The sequence below is a fragment of the Sylvia atricapilla genome, chromosome 1, assembly GCF_009819655.1.
Source record: "Sylvia atricapilla isolate bSylAtr1 chromosome 1, bSylAtr1.pri, whole genome shotgun sequence".
NCBI lineage: Eukaryota > Metazoa > Chordata > Aves > Passeriformes > Sylviidae > Sylvia > Sylvia atricapilla.
Genome location: NC_089140.1, coordinates 28,715,200 through 28,742,859, shown reverse-complemented (window position 1 = coordinate 28,742,859; position 27,660 = coordinate 28,715,200). Strand labels below are relative to the sequence as shown.

General features: G+C 35.9%; 1 protein-coding gene across 1 annotated transcript in view; it reads left to right on the top strand.

Moving 5' to 3' along the window:
• DGKB (diacylglycerol kinase beta) overlaps positions 1-27,660 on the top strand; it is a 328,399-nt gene that overhangs the window by 34,279 nt on the left and 266,460 nt on the right. The window contains 1 exon segment of the mRNA XM_066318191.1: positions 26,512-26,588. Within this exon segment, the coding sequence (XP_066174288.1) occupies positions 26,512-26,588 (77 nt within the window).

The window sequence follows — 27,660 nt, the reverse complement described above, 5'->3', positions numbered from 1 at the left end:
AGCTTAATTCAAGCCAATTTTATGCTTTCACTGTAGGACCCTTCTTTGTCTGCCTACCATATTAAATAGTTTGGGGCTTCAGTGATTTTTTTGGAACAGTTTAAGTATTACTTAAAAAAAAATTATTTCTGAAGTCCGAAGAGTATGTTACCTAATACTTGGCACTTTGCAGTTAATATGCATATGTGTGGTTTTGGAAGAATAATTATTTCCAAAGACAGTTCCTCCATGTCCTTCTTCCCAGTCAAATTAAAAATCTCCTCTCTCCTCTTGTTCCAAAGATAGAACAGTGAACATATTTTGTATTACATCTGTTCCTGGTTTTAAATTGTCTCAGAAGAATAGGTGAAAATAAAAAAAAAAAAACCTGGGATAACTGGTGTGGTTATTATATAATAGTGACAATAATGACAACAACAGTCATGTAGCCCACACTAAATCCTGAAGATTCTAGGGAAATGAATGCACTTGAAAGAAGAAGTTTTTTTTTTTTTCTCCTTTAGATTTCATAATCAATGCTGGCTGTGGGAAAGGAAGGTGAAGAGATGTAGGGATTTTTCTGCATAGAGTAAGGTACATACAGGACATTTCAGGCAGAAAGAGTTGCTTCTAAACTGTATGGTACCAGATCTGTATTTGTAAGCTGTATGGGGAGGGCTGAGGGAGCTGGGGTTTTTTAGCCTGGAGGAAAGGAGGCCCAGGGGTGACCTTATCACTCTCCTCAGCTTCTTGAAGGGAGATTGTAGTCAGGAGGGGGTTATCTTTTTCCCCCAGGTAACCAGCAATAGGACAAAAGCTTAAAAGTTTCAGGCTGCACCAGGGGAGGTTAGGGTTGGACATCAGATTTTCCTCCTGGGAAGGCTTGTTAAACATTTGAACAGACTGCCAGGGCAGTAGTGGATTCACCACGCCGGGTAGTGTTCAAGAAATGCATGGTTGTGGCATTGGTGCCATGGTCTGTTGACAAGGTGATGATGAGTAAAAGGTGAGACTGGATGATCTTGAAGTCTTTTTCAACCTAAATGATTGTGTGATTCACTGGTATGTGTCATTTTGTACTACCCCAAACAGGAGCCTGAATCTTAAGGGCATTAGAGAGAAGCAATATAAATAGCTTCATTGTGATTATTATCTGTATGGTAAATTGGATTAGTTTGGACAGGGGTTTTTAAAATCCTTTTTATTAAATGAATTTTGTATCTCCTTTTTATTAAACAAAGTTTATGACTGTTGTAGTCCAAATTATATGTTAAAAGGGGCTTAGAGGAAAAAAGCAAGTGGGGAAATATTGAAGGGATTTGAAACAGTTAAAACAAGACTATTTCATGAATTAGCTAAACATTAAAAAAGGAAAAAAAAGGAAGCTCTCCCCTCAGTAGGAGGAGAAAAAGACCTCTGAGCTCTGGCAGCATGTGCACTCTGGGGAAATAGCTTGGTTTTGTGTTGTCCTTCTGAGTTTGTCAACAAAACGTGCCCTGAGGAAAGAGCCTGAAAAAAACTTTTTTGCAAAACTTTTGGCAGTGATTTTTTTCCCAGGCTGGTGGAGGAAAACTTGGGCAGACTGTCATAGACTGAAGTTAGAAATAGATGTTGGAGTGTTACTGAAATGACTGTGAGAACAGAAACAGCATCAGCAGCTGCAGCATCTTTTGATGTCACATCAATAGCTACTGCAAGAGCTAGACAGTGAAACAATTTTATGGGGGAACAGGAAGGAGGAATTTGTGAAAAAGATCACTGAAGAAAAACTAGAAGGTCAGCAAAAGTTTTGATTCAAAATTAAGTCGTCAGAGGCTCTTGAGTGTGTTTGGCCCTCACAGAGGGAAATATCTTTTACAGTGGGTATAAATGATAACCTGCAGGGAACTTCACATATGTGGCAGCTGGTCACCAGCAGCTATGGGCCATTACACAATCCCCCAGAGGTCCCAGGCTTCTAGTGCTACATGGAATTATGCTAATTCTAATGAGGGAATGAACGTTTTTCAAATACAGTTTGACAAAAACCGCTATTTTTGACTGTGTGGAAAGTGGAGAGAGAATATCACTGATGTTTACTGAAAATAGTTTTACCCCAAGTATTGGATTTTAGGATTATAGTGTTTCTGCTACTGTTAGTAAAGATGGAGGTGACTAGGTCTCAAAAGGTTTTGACAGAATCTGTTAGCCTGGCTGAAATGAGGAGTCTGTTGGTTCTGCCTGTATGATATTCCATGCACTTGGGAGAACTTCATGGAGGAGGATAATGGGTCTAGTGAAAAATGCAGTCTTTGCATGCAAGGCCTGTTGGGGGTAGAGTGGCCAGAAAAAGGCACCAGTGAATAATTTGTAGAGTCTGAATCCTTTATGATAATCTGTGATTGGGAACTAAAAATTTAAGTAGTAGAAAATGGAGTGGGGAAAACTACTCAGTGATTTGGTGGGGCACTTAGTTTAGTTCTCCTGAGAGGTGAACTATGGACTATGCATATTGATATAACATTGTAATTTTTTTTCTTCAGATCTGAGAATTTCAATCCTTTGTGCACTTTCCTGTGTTGCAACAATTTAGAGAAAATGGGTTAGTAATGTTACATATTATTTATTTAGACTCTAGTCAGATTTACTCTTTAAAAGCCCTGAACTCTGTCCAAGGGAAGACTGTTACATACATAATGAGGATATTAGAGCCGACTTTGACTTGTTTAGACTGAAATCCAGAATAGAGAAGATACAAAGTTGTGAGATTATTTTTCATTTTACCAGTCATAGTTGAGACCTGACCTCTGAAGATCATACCATGGATAAAGTTGTGGGAGATTGAAAGCTGGGCACCAATATCATCTGCAGAAATATTAGTAGATTTCTTTCCTTTCTCGAATGAGGGTTTCTGTGTTAGGTATTAAAGAGAATGTTAGATAGGAATGATGAGTTGAGCATTTCTGAAGAAAAAAAAGCTGATGAGCATGCATATAATACAATATGCTCTGGATCTTTGAGGTGGGTGTTCTAATGAGATAAAATGCTTAGTGTTTCTGCCATGATAAATGCCTAGTGGTGACTAGCAGTTGTGTTTTTAACCAAACAGAAGCTGATCAATTCTCCAATTTGCCTGCCAGTGGTGAACAGTATCATATTGGCTCTGTCCACAATTGTGAGTAAGGAGGAACCTTTTTATGTCTGCCAGGTGGGACACTCGTGTATGCAGAGCTTGTTTCCTGCTTCCACGCCCATCCTGAAGAAGGGCATCCAACTTTTTTCAGGTACAAACTATTTGGAGAAAGGAATGATGTAGAAGAGTTCTGAACTCTGCCTTGGTTAAAGGGGCTGTGGAATTATTCAGGAATTTCTTTATTTTGTGATGAAGGCAGGTGCACTTATGTACATTTTTGTCCTTCTCAGGCTGCTATATGTTCTAATTTGAGGCATTCCTTTAGGAAATACTGGCTTTTGTAGAACTTTGAGTGGTACATAGTAACAGAACAAAGTAGTTGCACTGCGTGACTTGGAGTATCTTATTACAGTATTATGCTCATGTCTTAGCTAATTACAGTGATCCACTCCTGTCTTTTAACTGCAAGAAACTTCATATGTCAGCAGCAGGAAGACATGTTTTAAGTGCAGAAAATAGTGAATTTATAATTGTTACTATCAGCTGGCAAAATTGGGACAAATTCTGTGTTTATAAATCCCCCAGAATCATAACATTGTAAAGGCTGGAAAAGGCTCTCTTCCTCTGCAGAGCAGAAGATGCTCTTGGAGAATATGATTTGTTCATGAATTCCAATTAAAGGGATTATAGCCAGCAAAATTCAAAATAACTGTCACTTCTGTGTGCCGTTGACTGGAGACAGTTAACACGAGATCATATAACATGAAGAGACTTAGTTAATTTACTAAAAGCAGAGAAGGCAGGTTTGTTAGAGTAAACCTAACAAAGTAAAACCCAAAGATTTTGAATTTGATGAAAAAGTTGATCCAGACTTGGATCAATTCAATGAAGCACCAGCTGTTTTTAGCATCAATTTCCTTCCTGAAGAGCTGCCTCTGGTTCCTGAATAATTTGATTGGTAGGGTCAAAATTATGATGGCTCTAAAAATTGTAACTTTCATTCAGGGGTAACTAAAGTATTAGGAAGCAAATGGTCTCAGTTGTGCTAGTGCTAACATACTTGATATGTCTGTTTTAGGAAAGCTAGTGGAAGTGTCACAGTTGTGCACTTATTTAAGTCTCATATGGAAGAAATGTTAAAGGAATTGAAGAAGGAAAAAAATCTATTTAGGCTGTTTGATAGTACCAAGTTGCATTTATCCCAGAATCCAGAGAGAAAATACCATTAGAAAAGGCTGTAATTGTTACAAACACATCATTTGGGCATGGAGAGGTACTGGAAATGCATTCTGTGTGATGAACAGGTCAGTGTCCCATCATCAGAAGCATTTGGTGGTCTCACTACAAGATGATGATTTAGCTGCAACCTTCTTGCATGTTGGTTTCATCTGGGAGAGTGGGGAAGAGACAGCAATCACAACAGCTGGAGAAGACTGTAAGGTTTCTTCATTCTTCCTGTGCCGTGAAACACAGTAGCTCGATACATACTAGTTCAGTACAGATGTTGAATTTGTTGTGCTGAGACTGGACACTGTTAGGCCCTTATTTTCAGGAAAATCATATTATATTCTAGATTATGCCACTAAGTTTCCAGTGTTTCTGCTGAGGGCACGGTGGCTGTTTCAGTACCTGGGGACAATTAAGTTAGTCAGAACTCAAGCGCTGCCAATAGGATCGGGGCCTGTGTTAACTCTTAGACATACTGATTTATAATTTATGATTCTTAAATAATATAGTTATAATAGAAGGGAACTATGAGAAAGTCTTTAGGGTAGAAGTTAATGACTTTGCATTTTCTTTTTCAAGGATATTGTTGCAAGAAGCAAGTATAAAGAGTTCTTACAAAGTCCGAAACAGAAACACGTGTTAACAGAGTCACAGAATGGGTGAATGGGACTGAACAGGACCAGCTCCCTTAGTCTTTTCTTGTAATAGGTGTTTTTGGGTTTCTATGGCTGAGGTTTTCATGATGTGGTATCTAGTAGCTGGTCTTTGAGTTCTGAAAGGCAAATGGTGTCATCTCGCCTTGCTCTTTATTTCCTTGGTCAAAAACAATGACATTTTTTGGAACTGAAGCTGCTTTGGTATATGGTGCCAGTCAGTAACACCTGGTGTTGCAGCATTGGCTGTTACTGGCATTCAACATATATTTTGTCTGTTACAGATCTGACATATGGTCATCAAATTACTGAATGTCTATTTATACATTATGAAATATGTAAACATTGATTGTTCCATTGTTACATTTCCTGTGTTTCTATGTATCATCCATATTTCTTCTCCCTTATTGTTTGGTTGTTTCTATGGACATTTGCATGTAAACAGTAAGAAGCTTTTGTTTCTTACGAGTTCATCTGTTCCTGTTGCTTATTCTTATTATAAAGATTTGGGGGATAATTCAATTGGTTGCTGTGGAAATGAGCCTGATGTCACAAACAGAGAGTTACAGTTCACCAAGCCTTTAAGAAACAAAATGAAGGGAGAATGGGCTAATTGGAGAGCCATGTGACTGTAGCAGAATCTCAGCTCTTATTAAAAGCATGTATTTTTAGTCACTGTGTTTCTATAGAAGAGCTGGAAAGTGTAATTCAAATGGTGACAATCCATGAGTCATCAGACAAACTGAGAAAAACATAGCTCTGAGAGAAAGGATGATCCTGCTTCGCCTATATCAGATTCACACTCAATAAACCCATGGTAGCCCATGGTAGGTCCCTTAAGCCCAACAAAGCTTCATATGCTTGAAGAGAAAAGGGGAAACCTGCTTGTCCAACTTATCCACCGAAAAAATATGCTTTGCTGTTAGCTTTACCACTTATGCTGTTCTGCTTCCCGGAGTTTCTGAAGAAAGGAGAACCAAAGCTGCCTTCCTTGTTCCTCTTGAGAACAGAAATTGCGTTGGTCTTGATGGCTCAAAACGAGAGTCAGAGATGTCTGTTTGAAAAAGAGGGGAATTAGGACTGTCTGATAGTGTCAGGCAACTTTCCTCCGTCTGCCATTAATTGGGATGAAGGGCCCTAAATTGCCTTCCTCTCTCTTGTTTTCTACCAGTTAAAAGAAGCAAAAATTTAAAATGTGCTCATAATTACAAATGTTTTCATTGTGTTTTAGGCACTAAAAATATATTGCTTTTTGTGTGGCTCTGGAAGATTTTTAGTGGATGCCATGCAGTGTCACTGCATAGTTTTGTTGGCTGCGCTGCAAAATTGAATGGCTTTTTGAGGACATGACAGATTGCTAAATTTGTTTTTAGAACTGTCCAGATTTTGTGTGGGTCATAATTTTATTAGAACCAGTACAGAATATGGACAAAAGAATTTGTGAATAAATTACAGTATAATGCTTTTGTATTAATTCTGAAAATAGAAATGCTTGATTTTATTTTAGACATAAAAGCTACATATAGTTTTTCTTATTGCAGATGACCCTGCCTTGGAACAGGGGTTTTACTAGATAGTCTAGAGAGATCCCTTCCAACCCTAACAATTGATTCTGGTATTGAGACACTCGAATTAATTGTAGCAGTAATAATAGAGATAAAGAGTTTGTTTTGAAGAATGTATTTCCTAGAATTAAGTGGCCTAGTAATAGATGTTTTCATTCATTAAGACATACTGAAGAGCTTTGAAATGCTTTGAAATTATTAACCGTTGTTTCTTTGTTGGTTCTGGTTTTGTTTGTTGTTTGCTTTTTTTTCTTCCGGTTTTTTTTTTTTTTTTTTTTTTTTAGGTAGAATGCAGTTTCTGCTTTTAATATGTTCTTTATGTTTGAAATTCACTACAGAGATGGGACAGACTCCAGTATCCTTACCTGTATCAACAGAAACACTTTGCCAAGCCTTGTAACTGCTTTCAAAGAAAGCATTGGCTGCATATTGTTTAAGAGCCTAGTAGTAGTTGAAATGAATGGAAGGAAACAGCGAAAATTTTATAGATGTTTATGAGAGGAGGATGGGAAGATGGTTTATGTACTAAGTATATGTCTGAGTAGTTTGTTGAATAGAGGCACTTCAGTACTGGATAGGCTCTAAGACTTTAATAAATTGCTGAAATTGTGCTAAAGATGGTGAAAGCACATTAAAGAGATGTGAAGAAAATGAGTGAGTGACAAGAGTTTCTGGGATAAAAATATCAAAGTCCTGAAAGAGAAAAAATATTAAAAAATGTAAAAAAAGAAGACATAGGAAAACAAAGCAAAACAAATGGCTTCAAATAAAGTTGGAGTCTTCCAAGTTTTAGTAGACCAAAATTCATGTATCTGTGTCAGTTTTGCAACCCATAGGTAATGCCACGAGTGATGTAAGAAAACAGAGGACAGATGTTAGAAAGAGCTTATTAGGACAAAATCAAAGTTGGGTTTTAGAGAAACAGAAGAGCAGACAGGAGCTGAAATAGAACTTGCTACCTAAAACTTTATGGTTGGAAATTTTGATTTACATTTGCTGTTAGATTATGAAAAATAATAATACTATGGAAAAAAAATAATAATGAAATTGAGGGAAATTATCTGCAGCCCAAGGAAAAGAATTCTTATTGAACCTCAGTGGCTAGCCAAAACTTATCTTGCAAAAATGATTTAAATTGCTTTATGTTAACTATTTTGTCTTCTGTAGAGGGCCTTCTAGAAGTTTTTGAATATAAATTCTTTATTATTAAAATTTGTGAAGATGTATACAAGCAGTATTATTTTTGGTTTGAAAGCTTGAGTACTTATTTAGCTATTTTTGGGTGAGGGCGAATACGAGTAAGTACTCAAACTGGAATTTGAAAAAAGCCATTTACAGTCCTTTTGGAAGTGCTCTTACTCTGGAATAAATCAGAAATGGCTGTTCATTCAGATTTGTTTTAGTAGATAAGAAGTAAGTTAATCAGCAACTATGTAATACTTAGAGGAGTAATGACCCATTTCATATGCCTTTAGGTACAGGACAATATTTTTTTATTTTGTTTCAGACCCAATAAACATTGTCACATTGCTTGTCAAGTTCAGGCTCGCTGTTTTATCTGTGGTCTATCATGTGATACCTTCAAAGAAGACCACACTGTTAAAGACATATGACATTGTGATACACATTTAAATGATCTGTACTTAGATCTCTGGGAGTTTAAGGGAAAAGGGCTTCACAGAAAGAATGCCAAGTAAGTTATCCCAAATTCTGAAGCTTTTCCTAGTGTATGTGCTTAAATCACAGCATGCTCTGTAGTTTTTCTGGATTAGTTTCAAGAAGCAAGTGTCAGAGTAGCTGTTCCTTAATAGCACTCTCAAGATGTAATGATTGACTATGTACAAGGACTACTAAATTGCTCTTCAAACTACAAACTCTTCAAGGCAGACTCTGCTCTAAATACTTTGCGGCTCTGTGTAGATGTTGCAGCTTAAAGTTGTCCAGTCTTATATTTTTAAAAATAAACTCAGTAAGTTTATGTTGAATCTCAGGGTTTTTCTACCAGTAACACATTTCAGAAGAACTTGATTTTCTTTTTCTTTTGTTTCCCCTTCTTTTTTTCATCCCTACTTTGTTGTGTATCCACACAGCCCATGTAGCATATTTGGCTAGCAACACCCTCTCAAGCCCCTAAAGAAAACAAAGGAAAAATGCCCAAACTAATCCAGTCATCTCTACAGCTTGGCATCCTGTCCCTGGGAGGCATGCATCTCGAAAGTTTTGTAAATGTTTCAGGCACAAATATGTCAATCTTTATTCAGGGTCTATCTGGACATAAAAAGCAAATCTAAATCTTGTATCATTAAGCAGAGTGGGTTATAACAACATCCCCATTTTGTTATTAGTGGAAACTAGCAATAAATATGGTCTTTGCACTACAGAAAGTCTTTGGCTTGAAACTGAATCAGACCTCATTAAGTGTTGTGTTGTATCTAGTGAATAGAAAAAGCTGTGTAAAGTGCTCTGAATAACTGTGATTAATGAATAAGGAATATATCGTGTCACTGCATTTTTGTTATGTTAAATTTGCCTCTTGTACTTCAGGTTTTATCCTGGAAAATGTTACTTAAGGTAAGAAATGACATTATTTTCTTAGATAGGAATGCCCACCTGTATGTTCAGCAAGTTGTTCTGTCCCATGCAGTATGAGTTTATCATGTCCTGCTTTTCCCCCCAGGAGTTACTGCGATACTCAGGCACATGGAAGAGCTCTTTTCATATGGGTTTGCATTTCATGGTGCCAATGATAGAAAATTGTGTTCTCCTGCTGCTGTCTGCTACACATATAGTGCCGAAGAGAGTATGTGTAGTGTTGAGAGGTGGTGATCGAGACAGACTGTTAGTCTGTCTGTTGGTACCTAAAACTTTATGATTGGAAATTTTGATTTACATTTGCTGTTAGATTATGAAAAGTAATAATACTATGGAAAAAAAATGAAATTGAGAGAAATTATTAATTTTTATTGTGATTAATCCTGTGTATAGCGGTGGGTGAGTTTTTGTAAGTTTTTCTCTTATTCAGACCACCAGTACATACCTATGAACTTGTCTCTGGTAGCATTCCTTTATTTTTATACCAGGGTTCTTACAGACCTCATACTCATACAACTATCGTTCCAAAATGAAGAATGATAATAATGAAAAAAAACACCATATATCACAGTTGTCAAATTAGTTTAGTTTGAAAGAATTGATCATTTGCTTTGTTTTAAAGGCCATGAAGCGTCTCTGGGGATTTGATTTCTGTGTGGTTTTCCTACATGCCTATGTTTGACTGTGGTCCTTCTCAGAAGCACTCTATCAGTACCCTTTTCTGGTTTATGAAGTGGATTCTGTGTCATTTTCTTTCTCGTTTTTGAAAGGAATGAAACTGTTTCCCATTTCTTCCATCTGTTTCAATTTTTCACAATAATTATTGGCTTATATTGACTGAACAGGTGGAAGGAATAGAAAACAGTTTCATCCCTTTCACAAAAGAAGAATAACATCTATTATCATAGCAGATGTTTATTTCCACTATGGGTTTATTTTTTATATAATTTCTTAGTGTTAATAATTACACAGGATATATTACACAGTCTTGTCCTAATCTTTCGTGAACACTTGGTAGGACAGAGTCCCACTTTAATTGCTAGACTTCTGGTCTAATGTAAATAGTAGTCTCCCATATAATTCAGAGAAAACTATTTTCTTTGCATACATATTCTAGACCTGTGTTTTGTTTCTGCCCCCTCCCCCCCAATTTTACATGTTTAGTCTTAGATGAAAGTCTAGTAGCTTATATTGCACAATTCAGTGACTCATGAGCTTTATAAAAGTTTTCAGAATTTGGCCAGCCCTTGCCAAATGACCATGAGTAGAAAGATTTGGAGCTTGCTATCAGAACTGAGATTTTTCAGACTGCTTTTTTTGGTTGGCATCCAGTTGCATTTTGAAATTTTATGCATTAATGCCATTGAGCTAGTAACTCTTATAGTAATTTTAGGGGAATGTAGAATGTTCTGCTATGTTTTCCTCTTGCAGTACTGGAAATTCAAATGGCATCTTGAAACTTGCAAGCAATTCTTAGGAGCCTGCTTTTTGAGTTTTGAAAAAACTGAGAAAAACCAGTTTTGAATCTTCCCTACCACAAAAAAATGCATTTTGTTTTAACAGTGTTAATTTGTGCAGTTTATGCATCACTGTTTTCTATGAAATTAATCCATTAACAGCATTTCTTAAGAGAAGACCTTTTCATTTAATTTCATCAGGCTTTCTCTACTTTTAACCATAGTGAGAACATAATAGATTTTTTAAATTACATTAAACCTTTGCCTTAAAGGATGATGGAGATCAATTATAAACATGGAGAGAATGAACAAGGAGGCAGATAAGGTCTTCTTTTTGAATTAGTTTAAATAAATAATATTATCAATTCTTTTTATTGTGAGTGCATAGCCATCAGAAATAGAGGAAAAAAGTGTGACAATGTCAGAGAAATTTTCAATAAAATCAAATAAAAATAAAGGCAAAAGAAATCTTAATTGAAAGCAAGGTAATATGCATGAACTAATCAGGGGTTTATATGTGGGTTGAAATAAAGACAAAAGCTACAGAACCAGGAAGAAAGCAAGGTGAGAATAAAGTATTTGGTATTTATCCAGTGGAAGAATTACGTTGTTTTTTTGGAAAGGTTGGGATGTTAAAATTAAATATCAATTTCTTTTTATGTTGTGGTTTTTTTTGTTTGTGTTTTTTTTTTTTTTTTTTTTTTTTTTTTTTATTCAGTTTATCTACTGAATTGTATGCAGGCTTTTATAAAACTTGAATTCTAGCTGTTTCCTTTAAAGTTGGACAGAAGTCGGTTCCTGATCTTTGTAAAGTGCTCAATGCCTTCACAGGACACACAGCAGGCTGAATGAGAAGCCTTCATTCTGATTTTCCAGCCTTTGTATGGCTACAATTAACTCCATACGATACACATTGTTGTCTTAGTGACTGGATTTTCCAAGGAATGGCTTTAACTCTGATAGCAGGAACATGATGTATTTTCTGCGTGCAGCGTGAGTGCAGCACGGGCAGCCACGTTGCTTTGCTGAGCTTTTGGGGAGCTCTGGTGGCCTGCAGGCTGTCTTCCTCCTTCCTCACCCTCTCAGAACCAGTCAGCAGCTTGCCTCCTGCCCTTTTTGGATAGGTGTCCCCATTCCTACCCTCTTCCCTGGTGGGGTTCATGTCCTTCCTTCTTCATCCTCTTGAAGCAGCTCCATGTCCAGTGCCACACAAGCAGCTCTCAGCTTCTCAAGGCTATCCTTATAGTGCTGTTTGGCAAGGGGATGAATGCTTATGGCTGGAACTGAGGCTCTGTGTGTATACCTGTGTTGAGGACACTGACCTGGACTGTCTGACAAGAATAAAAAAAGCCTGTTATGTTTAGGAGTTTCCCAGAGAAGCAGTGTGCTTTGTGCTGTACTTTGCTGTGTAGTGTAAAGATTCCTAAGCTAGAAATGAGCAGTAGAGTGGTGCAGCAGCACAGCTGGAGTCTATTTTCAGTTTATTTCAGGAGCTGTAGAATTCCTTCACTGCCTGACTCAAGCTAATCAGAGTCTCTTTACATAATAGTGCCACTTGTAGGCACCCAGAACAACACATTTATTTTGAAACAAAACACTGCGGTGTTCCTTTTGAAACATTTGTATGCTTACAGAATTGAATATTTCAATACTTTATTTAGGAAAAAAAAAAGGGAAGTTAAATATAGTTGTTGAAGAACATGTCCTGGGCTGCATAAAAAGTCAGGGTCAAGGGAGGTGATTCTGCTCCTCTGCTTTGTTGTCGTGGAACTCCATCTGCAGGGCTGCATCCAGCTCTGGGGTCCCAGCACAGGAATGGCATGGACCTTCTGGAAGGAGTCTAAAGGAGGGCCACCAAGTTGTTTAGAGGGATGCAGCACCTCTCCTCTGAGGAAAGGCTGAGGGAATTTTGTTTGCTCCTGGAAAAGGAACTGGAGAAGGTTTTGGGGTAATCTAATTGCAGTGTTCCAGTACCTGAAGGAAGCCTACAGGAAGGATGAGGAGAGACTTTTTGCAAGAGTGTGTAGTGACAGGACAAGAGTGAATGGCATCAAACTGAAAGAGAGTAGGTTTAGATTAGATATTAGGATGAAATTCTTTACTATGGGGATGGTGAGGCACTGGAACAAGTTTCCCAGAGAATTTGTGGAGGCCCCATCCACGAGCAAGACCAGGTTGGATGGAGCTCTGAGCAACTTGATCTAGTTAAACGTGTCCCTTACCCACAGCAGGAGGGTAACTAGAGGATCTTTAAGGTCCCTTCCAAAACAGGCCATTCTCTGATTCTATGACTATAATATCAAGTTTATTGGAATATGTTATCTGCTGAACCATTTGTTCTTCTTTTCAGCAAAGGAAATTGTAACTAAAAATGTATCATTTTGGTGGGAAAAAAAGCAAATAGTTTACACAGCTTTATAGTAAATGTAACATTCATGAAAAGTAAAATAAATATGGAGAGATTTTTGTATTGTCTTGGAATTTTTATTTGGGCAATAAGATTTCTGAAGGCAACCTCAACCATATTTACACTGTTGTCTAAGAAGTTATTCTTATGATAGCCATTTTATTTGTATTCATATCTGTCTTGGCTGTTGGGGTTTTTATCAGATTTAGAATTTATTAAGAGACGCAAAAAGGGGGGATAAATTGTAGATTATTTTAGATTATTTCTCTGGGTATAACATCTTCTTTGCTTTTTGTGACTGATATTAAGATTGAGATATTCTGACCAGGGTCTGGCATAGTTCTTCATGGTGCAGAGGACGGTGTGTCACTACTTTCAGGAGACTGGGTCTTATTTCATAACTTATCTTGAAACTTAGTAAGCCATTTATTTTCTGATTTTTTTTTTTAAGTGCACAGTCTGAGATAAGCTTTATTTCACTGATGGTACACATGATTTGGAAATCATTAGAACAAAACCAGTTCTTTTCTCTGTGAGAAACTTGAGCATAAATATAGTGACAGTTTTCTTACTTGTCTAATTACATTACACATCCAAGATTTAAAAATTACCTTGTAAGAAAATTTACTTTGTAACAGAATGAAGAATATATGGGGCTACAGAAGGAGTGTAATAGGCCACCTTGGATCATCCCTAGACACCAAGTAAAAATTCCATCTCCTATATTCATTGTTAATTGTGTTTGGTAGCGAAGCCTGTTACCTTCTAAAGAGCATTCAGTAAATTCTGGTTTTACAGATGTTTTATGTTTGTATAGTGGTATTTAAAACATATAACAGGCTCCAATAAAGCATGGTACCATTGTCTAAGAGAAGCCATACTCCCTATGGGCATTAGGGTTATCTTTCCTTTAGGTGAAAGGTCTTAAAACTTTTCGTAAATTCTTGTCTGCTGTGTACTGCACTTGCTGCATGCCTGGCAATCTCTAGGACTTCCAATGTCTTTTTAACAGGAACAGATTCCTTGGGTTTCAATGTTCTAGAACAGTATTTTTACAACGTAGTTATTCAAATTCATTCCTTTGTCTAATTCTGGAACAGGATATAAAAGAGGAAAAGGGAAAGGCCATCTTCAAAAGCAAAGGAAAAGTCTAAATTTTTTCCTGTACCATCCTTTGACGAAGTTCTGAAGTCAAGTTTTGTTTTCCTTTGCACTCACATAAGTCTTTCACTGTATCAACCAACTTTCCTTTTTCTCATTTTTCCCTAATCAAAAGAAGCTGTGTCTATTAAGCCTGATCTCTATAAGCCTGCGAGTCAGAGTCCACAGATGGTTTACTCTTCCATTTACTTGAAACCTAACTTGGATGGAACTGGAATGTAGCTCTCTCACAGCTAGTCTGTTCCCTGGGTTTTTAGGTGAATTTATATCCAGTCATACTCTCGCCTCTTTTTATTTTCCTCAGACTGTTTTTACATGTATTACTACTTTTAAATACTTTTAATTATCGGGCTCATGGAACATTCAGAATGTTCAGCTCTGAGTTAATGAGGAACACCGAAATTTGCGAAAAGTTAAGGTCTGTTTGTGGCTGTAATTCCCTATTTCTCAATGCCCTTCTGGTGTTTTAGGGTTTTTCTCCTCCCATAAGGAGTATTAGATGGAATGTATTTATTCTGAAATGTCAGTTGTCCTTTTAGATCATGGAAAATTTAAAGTTTATGAGATCATACTTTTAGATTTTTCTGTTTAAGATACATTAGTTACAACTGTTTAAAAAAATATATTATGCAAGAGCATAGGAAGAGAGATGTGAAATAAGGGAAGAAGATTGAACTTTCTTCTTCTCTTTTGTTTTGCTATATTTGAAGGTTCATCTGCCTCTTCCTGTCTTTTCGTATCCCTATTTTTTATCGTTTTCTGTTGTTCCTGGTATCCTTTTCCATTATTGACTCCTCCTCCTTCTTTACTTCTCATATCTTTTCTGCCTACTTTTGCTCTAATTATCTACATCTTGCATGCTCTGGAGAGTATCATTGTTAATCTACCTAACTGAACAATATAAAATTAAATAAACAAACATGTCCAGTGTGATCCTACTGAGGTAGAAGTGGATGGATTAGGAAATAAATTTGAGTTCTGGGACGTGGTGATGTTGATAGCTCATTACTATTACGTTGTCTTTTGTCTGTGACAACATTAAGCTGATGAATACCAGTGTCATGTTACTGATGTTTTGCTACTAGGTTAGACAATTTTACGTTGTTATAAGACTTGTATTTTAGGGCTTCACATCCATAAAACATTTGAATACATGTATGTTAAGTTTATGTTCAGCTTACAATAAATAGACATTTGTCTTTTTCTTTTAAATATACACTGAGCTTAGTTTAGGGGCGTACCTTTGTGGTGTGAAGCATAGGTGGTAGAAAAGATACTTTACTGAATTGATATGTTTATCTTACTTCTGTTTTTTCCTCTAAAATGGGGAATAAAATTATGGATTGAAAAGGTAGATGTTGCTTGCTGCAAAAGTTACTGATAGTTGCCAGGATTTGTGGCAGGAATGATTTAAGGAAGGACTCACTCAAAGATGGGCAACACATTTGTTATTTGGAAACATAGTTTCTTGAGGAAATTTGTTGTAAACTTGCCAGAAATTGCTAAAAGATATTGTGAATATAATGACAGGTAAATGGCAAAATTACTTTATAACATTTAGTGATATTGTCAGTATGGAACTTACAGCAACTGTCTGTAGGGGGTGCTGGCCTCTAAGGAGGCCATGGAATAAATGGAATAAATTGGTACAATCTGTTCTCTTTAAATATTTTTATATGTATCATGTCAGTTTATAGTAGACCTTTCATAGGGCTACAGTTTCTATAGAGGAAGAAGATACTAAGTTGGATGATACAAGTAAATATATCTAAAACTGGCTCAGGGTATGCTGACATTACAAACAAATTGTGAGTGTGTCTTACACAACTTTAAAAGAACTGGCTTAGTTTAACTACTTTTTATACCTCAGAAGTGAATTTTTGACACAGGGACTCATTCCTCTCCTGTTCCAAACTGGTTTTTAAATAGCCAGATAAATCCATAAATCACTATTTGATGGATTTAAAGAACCCTTATGAATGTTAGAAATGCATTTAAGATGACATGCCATCTTGGAAATATTAGGAATTAACCCCAAGATAATGCAACTTAATTCTGAAAGATTTGTTGTTCTTATTTATCTTATTTGTCATAGTTCTTGGCATTTTTGTAGGCAAGAAGCACTGTTACTGTGTATGAGTTCAGGTTTCATAGAACTCTGTTTTACCCATCTTTCTGTTAAATTATATGCTTTTGTAGTATAAGCTGCATCTTTCATTGTTTATTTGATGGAGTCTCTGGTTTGTTGGGTGGTAGATTTATTTCATAATGTCATCATGTGTATCTGTCATGTACACTCAGTGACTAGACTTTCATAGTAAGTAGGAGTCACTTGGCTTCCATCCTTTTCACACAATGCCTTCATAATTATGTCTTAGCTCATTCAAACAATTGTGGAATAGTTAAGGTTGGAAGGAACCTCTGAAGTTAATCTTGTCCAACCCCCCTACCAAGGCAGAGTTATCTACATTTTCACTCAAGGATATTTATCCCACAGTTCAACATTACTCTTTGAAGGCAAAAATCAGTCTAGATGTGTAGTACTTCTCATTTCTTTCCCTTTTCCTGTCTTCAGACTCCCTATGACTCAGAGTTGCTGAAAAGAATGCATTTTGTATTTCCCTGGAGTCTAGAAAAGTGACTCTTTCAAAGGCCAGGGGATAAGCTATAGAATGGGACAAAGTAGTTTTAAAACATGGAAACCTGTGTATTATTATATATGTCACACAAAAACTGGTAATTGGTGGTAGCATACAAGCGAGCAACCATCTATCCTGAGGAATAAGCTCAGAGAAAATGAAGTAAGTATCAGAAAATATAAAGGAAGAACAGATTGATGGGATAAAACCATAGAAAACAGATTACGGGATAATTTTAGGATTGAAGCTATTTCTGAGCACTTGAACAGAGGTGGTTGAGAATTTATGTGTTCTTGTTCACTTGTTTTATTAGGTGAATAGGGAATTGGAGGAAGTGATAAGAGAGTAAGAAATAAAGCTTAAGAAAGCAAATGGGCTTTGGCTTCGAAGCCTGTAGAAGACAAGTAACCCAAGTGTATTAAACTGCTTAAATTAAATAGTCAAGCAGATATTGTTTAGGATGATTGGAGATCTCTGTAAGCTTGCTTGTGGGAGCTATTTGTCTGAATAATGTTATTACCTTGCCGAGTAAGTTTCTGTGAAAATGCAGTCTTCCTTAGAGTGTCTTTCCCTGATACTCTGACACAAAATGTCATTTGATAAAGTCATAGTTAATCCTAGTATTAGGGTTTAATGCTGTCTTTGTCCATGTACTGTCTTAGAAGGTTTATTCTTGCTTGCCTTCTCTTTAGAATCCTGGAATGACAAAGAATTTTCCAGTTCCAGCTTTGATATTAAATTGGAAAGGCAGAAGATGAAATCTCATTGTTCTAAAGCAGATACAAAATTCAGGTCTAAAGTTTTTGTAGAGAAAAGATTTGAAATGCATCAAGCAGGGATCAGTAGAAAACAGATCTCCAGGAGTGTGAACTGATCTTAAGGGCTTTCCTTTCCTTGATGTTCTTTCATGATACCTCTCTTCTGTATGCTCTATATGTCAAGTATTATGTGTTATGGTCCCTATTTTCCATAAAGACACATAAGAAATTAGTGAGATAAAGCAGCTAATTTTCTGAAGAATATATTTAATGATTAAAAAAAAAAAAAAAGAGTTCATATAGCAATGCACTAAAAATGCTGTGTAACTATACCAAACGAAAACAGCTAGCTTAGATGGAAACAGAAGTTTTTAAAATTTTAAGTCCACATCTAAAAGATTTATGGAAGTAGTACTTAAAACATTTGTTTCTCAGAGCAAAGAAAATAAATCAGATTTCCCAGGATAGATTTAAAATTACAATTGTTAAGATAAATGAGCATATCTTAATATTTAATGTGTGAAAGTATAATATAAATACTGAGTTGCTGTGGTAAGGAAAATAGGAAAACTCAGAAACTTCCTAGCATGCAGTTAAGGCACAGTTTTAGTCTCTTACCATTTGTTTATTTCATTAAATTTCAAGTTACAGCAATTAGGAGAACAGTATTATCCCAGAAGTTAGGTCTTAAACTGGAACTGACTTTTTATTGATCAGTCTGTAGCATTTTTTCTTTGACTTCTATATTTGAATTCTATCTGTTTAGCTGTAAACTTGTTCAGCCTTATAAGGTAGGTGAATGTTTAAATACCACAGTGAAAACAATCTCTGCATCATACCATGCCTTTGTAATTAAGCAATGGTAGAGAGGCTGTGATTTGTAGGCAGATGTCTGCTACCAGCCCATCCCTGTGGACAACAGAGCTGTTGCTTTTTCAGTGATTAACTTTAAACTTTATATAATATTAATGTTTCCACAGGCTCAATCCATGTAATACTATAAGCACTCAAAGACTGATTCCAAAATACCTGTGGCAAGATTCTCAGCCAAAATGGTGGTAAATGAGAAATGCTCTTGCAGTGTCAACACATTCAACACACACAAACTTAAAAATATTCTACAAAGAAAATAGAAATTGGAGTAACTTTATATAAGCAATAATGATTTTTTTTTTTTTAATTTTTCTCATGATAGTCACAAGTATTGAGACATGAACCTTCAGGCAATTTCTTATTATGTAAACTGGGGCAAAATTTTAAAAAAATATGAAATACTTGCCCAAGAGGTCAAATCTGCTTATGCTATCCAAAGATGTGTGGAATGTAAAGGAGACATGTTCTCTTTCCCTTCCCCAGATTGTATATGGCCATCTTATGCTAATTTTTTATAGAAATTTGATAGATTGCATGAGCTAATACTTTGCTGATTGCAAAAGCTCATCTGAATTCACCAAATTGCACCTGTTATGTCTATGTGTTTATTTATATATAAACTAAAATGCAAGGGCTCAGCAACATTGTATGTATGTGTACAGGGTCTATATATCAACACCATGTGAAGTCTCCACATGCAAATGTAGTGAGGCAATAGAGAATTTTGTACATGTCAAAACACCAATGGCAGTACTACTCTGCTTGATAGATTTTCTGACAGCTTCGATTGGCACTAAATGTTGAAAAGCTTATGATAGCAAGGCTTGTTTCTCTGAGTCCTGGGGAGAACAGGCTCTAGTGATCTCTTTTTTAGCTGCTCTTCCTCACTGCACCAAGCATGAGCTCACTATGAACTAAAGCTTAGGAATAGTATTTAGGACAGGAAAAGGGCAATCCAGTTTATACTGATACATATTCACAGCAAGTGCAGGAGCCTTCATTTGTAGTTCAAGATCCAGATTCATGTGTATTTGTATTGCTAATTGTCTCAGTTTTATGGCATAGGTCTGTATTAGACTTGAAAGGCTTTGCTCCCAAGAAAAACTATTATAGGGAATCATGATTGTGAGAAACACAGATTTTGCAGTGTCAAGATTGTCACTGTATAAACATTTAAAACTTTTAAGAGAAAGAATAAAACAAACTTGATGCTTTGGAAACAAGAAACATGATAAAGCAAAATGGAGGAAAAAATGGTGCTCAAGAGGAGGAAAAAGAGAATTTCAAGAACTGTCTGTGCTGTAAGGAGGAATGGAAGATGTAACTTTGAAATTTTGTCTCACAGTATATCCTATTCAATAATTTTTGAAGCCATAACTGAACTTTAAATTAAATAGGTTATGAGTTCAATGTAAACAAATATAAAAATTCAGACAATCACAGAATGAAGAAGGTTAGAAAAGAGGTCTGAGATCTGCAATTCCAACCTTCGACTAAATGCCACCCTGCCCATTAAAACACATCAGAATGTACCATGTCACATTTTTGGACACTTGCAGGGATAGTCACTCCTCCATTTCCCCGAGGAGCCTGTTGAAATGCTTAAGCACAATTTCAGTGATTTTTCCTTCTAGACAACCTCAACATCCCCTGGTGTAACTTGAGGCTGTTTCCCCTTGTTCTGTTGATGGTTGCCTGGGAGAAAGGGCCAACCCTCATCTGGCTACGTCCTCCTTTGAGGGAGTTGTGGAGAGTAATAAGGTCACTCCTGAGCCTCCTTTTTCTCCAGGCTGAACAACCCTAGTCCTCAGACGCTCCTTGTAGGACTTGTGACAGACCCTTCCCCAGCTCCATTGCCCTTCTCTGGACACACTCTAGCACCTTTGTATCCTTCTTGTTGTGAACATAGGATTGAGGTGTGGCATTTTGGGAAAAAGAGAAAAAAAGTGAATTAGTGTATTTTTTAAAATACACGTTTCAAAACCTGTAGAAATATTCTCAAACCTAAAGTGCTATTTCCCTGTTTCTCACTCTGTCCTTTGACTCTTTGCTACTTGTCAGTGCTCAGCTTTAGGGTTTGGAGTGATATATGTTGTCAACAGCATTCCTTCCTTCAGAATGTTGAAGACGTAATTTTCAGAATGTCAGGAAATAAAGGAGTCCAAAAGACACTGAGAAAAGTTAGCTGGAGTAATTTTAAAATGTAAAAAATCTGATGCATTCTTTTTCTTATATAACAGTTTTTAAGTACACTCAAGACTTATCTGCAGTTCTGCTGAAGTTTTGGAATCTGTTTTTGTCCTTTACTTATTTCTTCCTTTGAAAGCTCATCCCACTAGCAGACAAAAATTAAGCTTCCCCAACTCCCTGTTGTTTGCCATATACTTTTCATTTGAACATCTGCTTAGGGAAGAGGGATTTGGTGGACATTTTTTATTAATGTGGACTGAAGATGTGTTGGCACATGCAGTCAATATTGCTTTTGTTCACAAAGAGGTCCTTGTGTAAGTATCAATTACTTCATAGCAATGGGTAGAATAAATCTGTCTTGCTCCTTGTGTTGCTGAGCCCCAGCAAGGAGGATGGGTGGAAGAGACAGCTCCTGCTTTGGGTGTCAGGAGGAGGTTTTCCTCTGCCGCAGGAGCTGCTGCTCCTACCTCTCTCTTGTTCTACCTCCTCCATTCCTTGTTGCAGAAGGACATACACTTTCCACTGTATTTATTTAGACAGCATCATCCAATTCTGACTGAGTTTCTAAGAAGTATTTCTCGTAATTGGCATAGAATTCAACGAGAATGTAATTTGGAGGATTGAATTCAATTCTTCTGCTTACAGAGTGTTACCCAAACCACTGGTAGCAGCAGATCTGGGGAGATCTCCTTTAGACCAGTAAACAGTCTCTTCTTGGCCACTCTTTGCAAGGCCATAATAGGTTTTAAATTCTCATTACAAAAAAGCCAAAATCAGGTGTTTATCCTGTTAAAGGTTTTAAATGTTTGTTTCCTTTGTGAAATTTGCATCAAAAGACCGCTTACATGAACCAAACCCGAGGTGTGACCTACACTGAAAGCTTTGGCAGTGAGCCTGCTGCCATAGATATGGGCAGCAGAGGACACGTACGCCGCTGCCTTCTGAGAGTTCAATAACAACCAGCAGGCATCTCTTACCAACACAGATATGTTGCAACCCTGAGTAATGCTTGATGAGCCATGCCCTCACTGGAACAACCTTTTTCTAGAAAGGTGAACAGTTTTTACTTGATGGGGCTGTAACGGGTTTGTTGGCAGGTTTGGCCTTTTTAATATACTGGAATTTCTAGACCAGTAAAGCTTTAGATAAAGCTAATAGCTTGAGTAAAAGCATTGTCCAGTTCTCTGAATAAAATTAACTAGGCAAAAAGAAAAAAAGTTGTGCATATAGATTCAGATAAACACACATTACTGAATTGTTGCATCCACAAAAGCAAGTCCATAGAATAAGAACCTGTAAAAAATTATAATACCCACTGATTGCTGGATTTTGCTCACTGCTTCTCTTTGGTTTATCTGTCAAGAAGAGCTTTCGAGTTTGAGCTGGGCTTTGTTGGCATGAAGAAAACTGTAAATACATATGGTTGGATCTTTTGCTTTTCTAACTCATAGTAAGATGTATAGAAAACCTCTATGAAGCTTTTGTGTTTTGTATGCCTGTGATGTGTTTCATATTGTATTAAGTTCACAAAAGGCATAAAGAGGTAGAAAGTGGTTATTACTCTACATGTTATTGTAGGTGTTAAAATAAGTTATGGACCAAGAGATGTGCAGGTTGTTAGGAGTTTCTGTTGAGAATTATAACTCATAATGGAATAGTTTTTTTCTAATGTTTATTTCCTTTTAAATTGAAAAGCATTTCTGTGTACCTAGCATGTGAGTTTTGCATAAGCTGTCTTATGAGTCTTTTTTAAAGGAAAAATTCTTTTGAAGATTTTTTCTGTGAGGATGAAGAGAAAATGTAGGAAAAATGTGTGATCTGGGCAAGTTTTCTTTCTGTTCTGTGTTTTCTGATTATAGGAGAAACGGTACACAAAATTTCAGTCTCAACTGAGTGCTCAATTTTCTTCATCTGAAGTTGAGTCACTTTTGAAAATGAATAATAATTTCAATGTGGGCTAAACCTCAAATGATTTTGAACTTAGTATGTAAATTTGTCTTCAGTTATAAAAAGTATCTTTGTCAGGGCTGAAAGATAGTTAAGAAAAAATCAGACACTTTGATACTTTTGCTTTTATATATATGCAGGTTTCATATTTCTAGTGGAATTATTTTAATTGCTTTTGCCTTCATTCTTAAACAATACAACATTATCCCAAGTTGCATCTTTATAATTTTGTAGCTTTAATTTGAAACAGAATTTCTACAGTATGGTGTAGAATCCAGCTACTTTCTCCCATGTTCTTGTAATAGCTTTTCAGTTAGCAGTCTTCCACACCATGCCTTTCCTATTTATTCTGCCCCAAGCTCACTGGGGATGAAGTAGGAAATGACATCTCACCTCACCCAAGGCAAACTCTGAATCCTGGGCCACAGTTTCCCTTTTTCTCTTTCCACCCTCTTGACTAAATGCAGATTGCAACAGAAAATGGGTTGAACGTTAAGAGTTGAAATCAATTCAGGCAGGGGACAGAATTGAAGGTCTTCTGTATTTTGACTGAATACCCAAAGCACAGCCCTAGTGGGTAATAAAAATAACAAAATTGTAAAAGCAAAGAGAAGAGAGATTCTTCATGAAACAAACATTATATTTCAAGCTACATTAAGTTTGCACTGTGCCAGCTATAACTTCACAGATAACATGGGATTTAAGCGCTGCCATGACAGGCTATAAACTATATATACACATATTTGGAAACCATCTCTCTTGGGGAGAGCTTGGAATGCAGAGACTTAGACAAAGAAAGAATTTGTCCTCCAGTTTAAAAACAGCTAAGAGTGTTCTAACTGAGTTTAAAATTGTATTTGTGTTTTAACACGGGTTGTACTTTTGAATTTACTGAAATTGCTCTGAAATGCTAAGGCATGCAGAACATCTGTACTTTTAGGAAACGGAGAGAATACAGCTTCTGTTCTGATGTTTGTGTTTACACCAGCATTTTTCAGTAATTATTTGCATGATTTGTATCAGACAAAACTCTAAAGAAATCCACACCATTGTTTTTACCTCTTATGTATTTCCTATTTTTAGAAAAAGCAATCTTTGGAAAAATTTGCAGTTATTTCTATATATATTTTTTGGATTTTCTTTTGCTTATTTTTTGACAGAAAACATGCACTTGACTATTTTTTAAGTAGAGTTGATGACATTTTATTGGAGTTTCTATTCCATCCAGCTTTCTAGGACATTTTTTGTTGGCTTTTTGATTTTTTTTTTAATATGATTTCTGAAAAAGAGTAGAAAATGATCCTATTCTTCATATTCCTTTAGGACAACTTACTAAAGCTGGAACATGTTCCCAATATTAGTTTGCCTACTGGAGGCTGAGGGAGAAGAATTAATTTTTTCTGAGGGTTGTCAGTGTTATTAAGGATCATGCAGGGAGAAGATGGTGTGTTGGCATTCTTCTTAAAATATCGATATGTCATTTTGAACATCATGAAAGATCTCTATTCTAGCTTGGATAGTGTCGCATGAATTGAAAAAAATGATTGACTGTGAACAAAAGATTGAAAAAATGATTCTGCCTTGACTGTAGTACTCAAAACAATTACAGCTCCTGACCTGAATGTAGAAATATTTTCAAAAGTTTTGCTGGACAACTAGAGCAGAATATAAATCTGCAGACCTTTATTTTCCTGACTGTAATTTCAGACATGAAGGTGATGCTTTTGGATGTGACTGTTTTAAACTCATGCATGAAAAATGTGAATAGTTATGTTGTTGTTGCAATTGGCCATATTTTCTATCTTGATGCTTGACTAAGAAAAGTGTAAAAAAAAAATGGAAAGCAAGACTTTAATTTAATTTTAATAAGTAACATAACATAGGTTTTGCTTTTAATTGCAGTTGTATGGGCATAATACCAATTTAAATATTAATTGACTACCTGGCAAAACATGAGATGAAAGCATAGTCATCACTGAAAGAAAACGTCAAGAAATTGTTTTAAAACCTCTAGAAAGTAGTCCATTTCTATTTTATTTATGTATTTTTTATTTCGGACAATAAAAGATGTGTGAGGAGGCCTTGCTGTCTTTCTATTTGGTGTGTGTTTAAACTTTCCTCCGAAGTTTAGAAAAATCTTTTTTTAGAATGAGGCTCATTCACTTTTGTCATACATATGCTCATCTCACACTGCTGCTTTTGTAGTTACTGACATCATTATCATAAGATGCAATGATTTTTATATACAGCCATGCATATGAATACTGAATAACATATTTAAATAATAGAAGCCAAATAAAAAATAAAATATTGTCAGTCATCAGTTTGTGCGCTTATCCTGGTCAGTAAGTGTTTAACCCACCAGCTTCAAATTGCAGCTGATAATAAAATTTGTTGCTTAACATATTTATTTATTTATTCTTTTTATTGGTTTTTTTTTGTACATAAAGTTGTGGATTTTTTGTGGTAATTCAAATGACACAGTAATGAGATTATAGATTATAGATGATTTTATCAAATAAATATTTGCATTGACTGCCCAAGAGACCTGCTAAACTCCATGGCTTATAGTTGACAGTAACATTGAAATACATCCAATTAGTGAAAATAAACAATTTTCTGGGGCTCCACATAGTCTCAGATGTTTTTATTTAAGAAAATTTGGTAAATTAAAAACTTTGGGAAAAGCCATTCTTATTACTGTGTAAACTGTGTATGAGAGTGGGAGGGAAACACCTCCTCCAACACCTCTTAAAACTGAATTTTAGTGTTCATCCTGTTTATAGCTGCTGTGAACTGTTGCAGAATTGTTGCATAACTATTGTTCAAATCTTTGGTTGCTACATTTTCTCCTTTCAGGTCACAGAATTTGCTAGATGTATGTTTTAGAGTCAGGTTTAAGATGCTGGATTTCTTTAAAGTCTAAGAATTCTTAGAATGCCATATTTTGTTGATTTGATTAGTAAAAGCTATATTAGGTTCTAATGTTTGTAATATTAAGTAGCGAAATACTGATTCTAGAGAGTGCTGTTCTTGGTTCACTCTTTGCTTCTCTGCTTTCCTTCCAGATTTTGTTGTAGAAATAAAATAGCAGATGCAAAGTTCACCTATTCTTATTTACTATGTTGGTACTCATTACTAGTTTGTGGTGTTGTGCCCATGATGTACATTTGACCACTGTACTACTGCATTTTAAAGAAACAAAAGAGTTAGAGTTATTTTTCTTCTATTGCTGAGATATTTAATGTGGAAAAGATGGTTATGTGCATGATGAGTTCAAGGGTTTTATGTAATGGCATTACTGGAACAATTGCTTTGTTATTCTGCACATAGTTAAAATAAACTGGAAAAATTATACCTACCTGATTCTGAACTGCAGAGATTGGCACAATTCTGTTAGACAAAAGTTACTGAAGCTGATAGTTTTTAGAATACCTGAGCGATCTGCAAAAATTGAGGTTTTGAGAACATCATCTGTTTTCTTTGATGTGACCACTGAAGAGTTTGTTTCTGGAACGTTCCTATTTATCTTGGTATTGTCCAGCTCCTCTATTCACTGGCAGCTCTACCAAAGGAGATTTTATAGTGCTGGTGGAAATGACCATGTTTTGTGGTTGACTCAAGGACAAGAAAAGTGACTTGAAATAGTGCTGAAAAAACTCCTTCAGAAATGTGGTATTTAATAGTTAAGGATTAGATGAAAGAGTGTCTGTTTCTGAGCATTTTGTTTTACTTGCTGGTTTTTACAGTACTTGTTAAGAAGGTAAAGGATGTTCTCATTTTCTTTGTGCCCACAGCTCTCATACAGCTACAGAAAATTACTAATGTGCATTGCAAAAAGCTATTAGCAGTTTTGATTGTTGTTTTTGTAATTACAGTTCATATTATGGAAATCAGTGTTCTGTATTTTCAATTTCTCTCTCTCTCTCTTTTTTTTTTTTTTTAATCCAGATTCCACCAAGAAAATTAAGGATGTCTTAGAAGAATTCCATGGCAGTGGTGTGTTAGCAAAATATAATCCTGAAGGGGTAATTTTTCTTGTTTCCTAATGATCAGAGATGATGGAGACAATTTGCAAATTCTGCAGCCATTCTAAGCATTTGAAATAGAAGCTTATTTATAAATCAGGTGTTTGGGATATTTTAAAGTGTTTGGAAAGCAAAAAACCAGGATGCCATATGATCTGGAATATCCCTATAGTCAGTTGGATCGGTTATGTCAACTGTGCCCCTTCCCAAATTCTTATGTATCTTCAGCTGCCTCGCTGGTGGGCTGGTGAGAAAAGGCCGTGACTCTGTGTAAATAACTAAAATATCCCTCTGTTATGAACTCTGTTTTTAGCACAAATCCAAAACATAGCTCCATGCAAGCTATTGTGAAGGAAATTAACTTATCCTAGCCAAAATTAGCACACAGATCCTCTTCCCCCCCTCCACCCCAAATAAAAACCAAACACCCAAAACACCTCCACAACCCTTATGATAAGATTAATATGGTTTTCAAGTCTCTGAAGATTGGAAATGTTAAGCATAATTTCAAAAAAAGGGAGGTTAAGATTTCTTTTTAAATTCTGTTTCCCTTGTGTTGTTTCTAGTAGTGGGATTTTCTGATGTTATGAAACAAAGAATTGAACGAAAAACAGCTGTGTATGCACATTGTCACTACAGATTCACCACTACACAAAGTATTTTGATTTGGCTGGAAGAAAAAGCCAGATTGTTTTCTTTTCTTATCCTAAATTAAAATTTGCATTTTCTTAGCACATCCTAATAGTGTGATTCAGAATGTAGCTAAATAAAAACCTGTTTCAGTAATGTTTCTAATAGTAATATTTTTGACTGTGCTCACATTATGTGAAATTAAGGATAGAGGCATGTACTGTTATGAAAATTTATTGATCCTTTATTTCAGGATGTAAAATGTAAAAAGATAATGTCAACATATTGGCAATAATACAGTTATTGCCAGCTAATGAGTTATAGCTTATTAAGTATTGAAAAATTATTTGATGCTTTGAACTTGGCCAGGCATAATGTTAGTCATTTTAGTCAATTTCTAAGGAAAAAAATTAATAATTCAGTAAAATAGTGGGAGTTGATC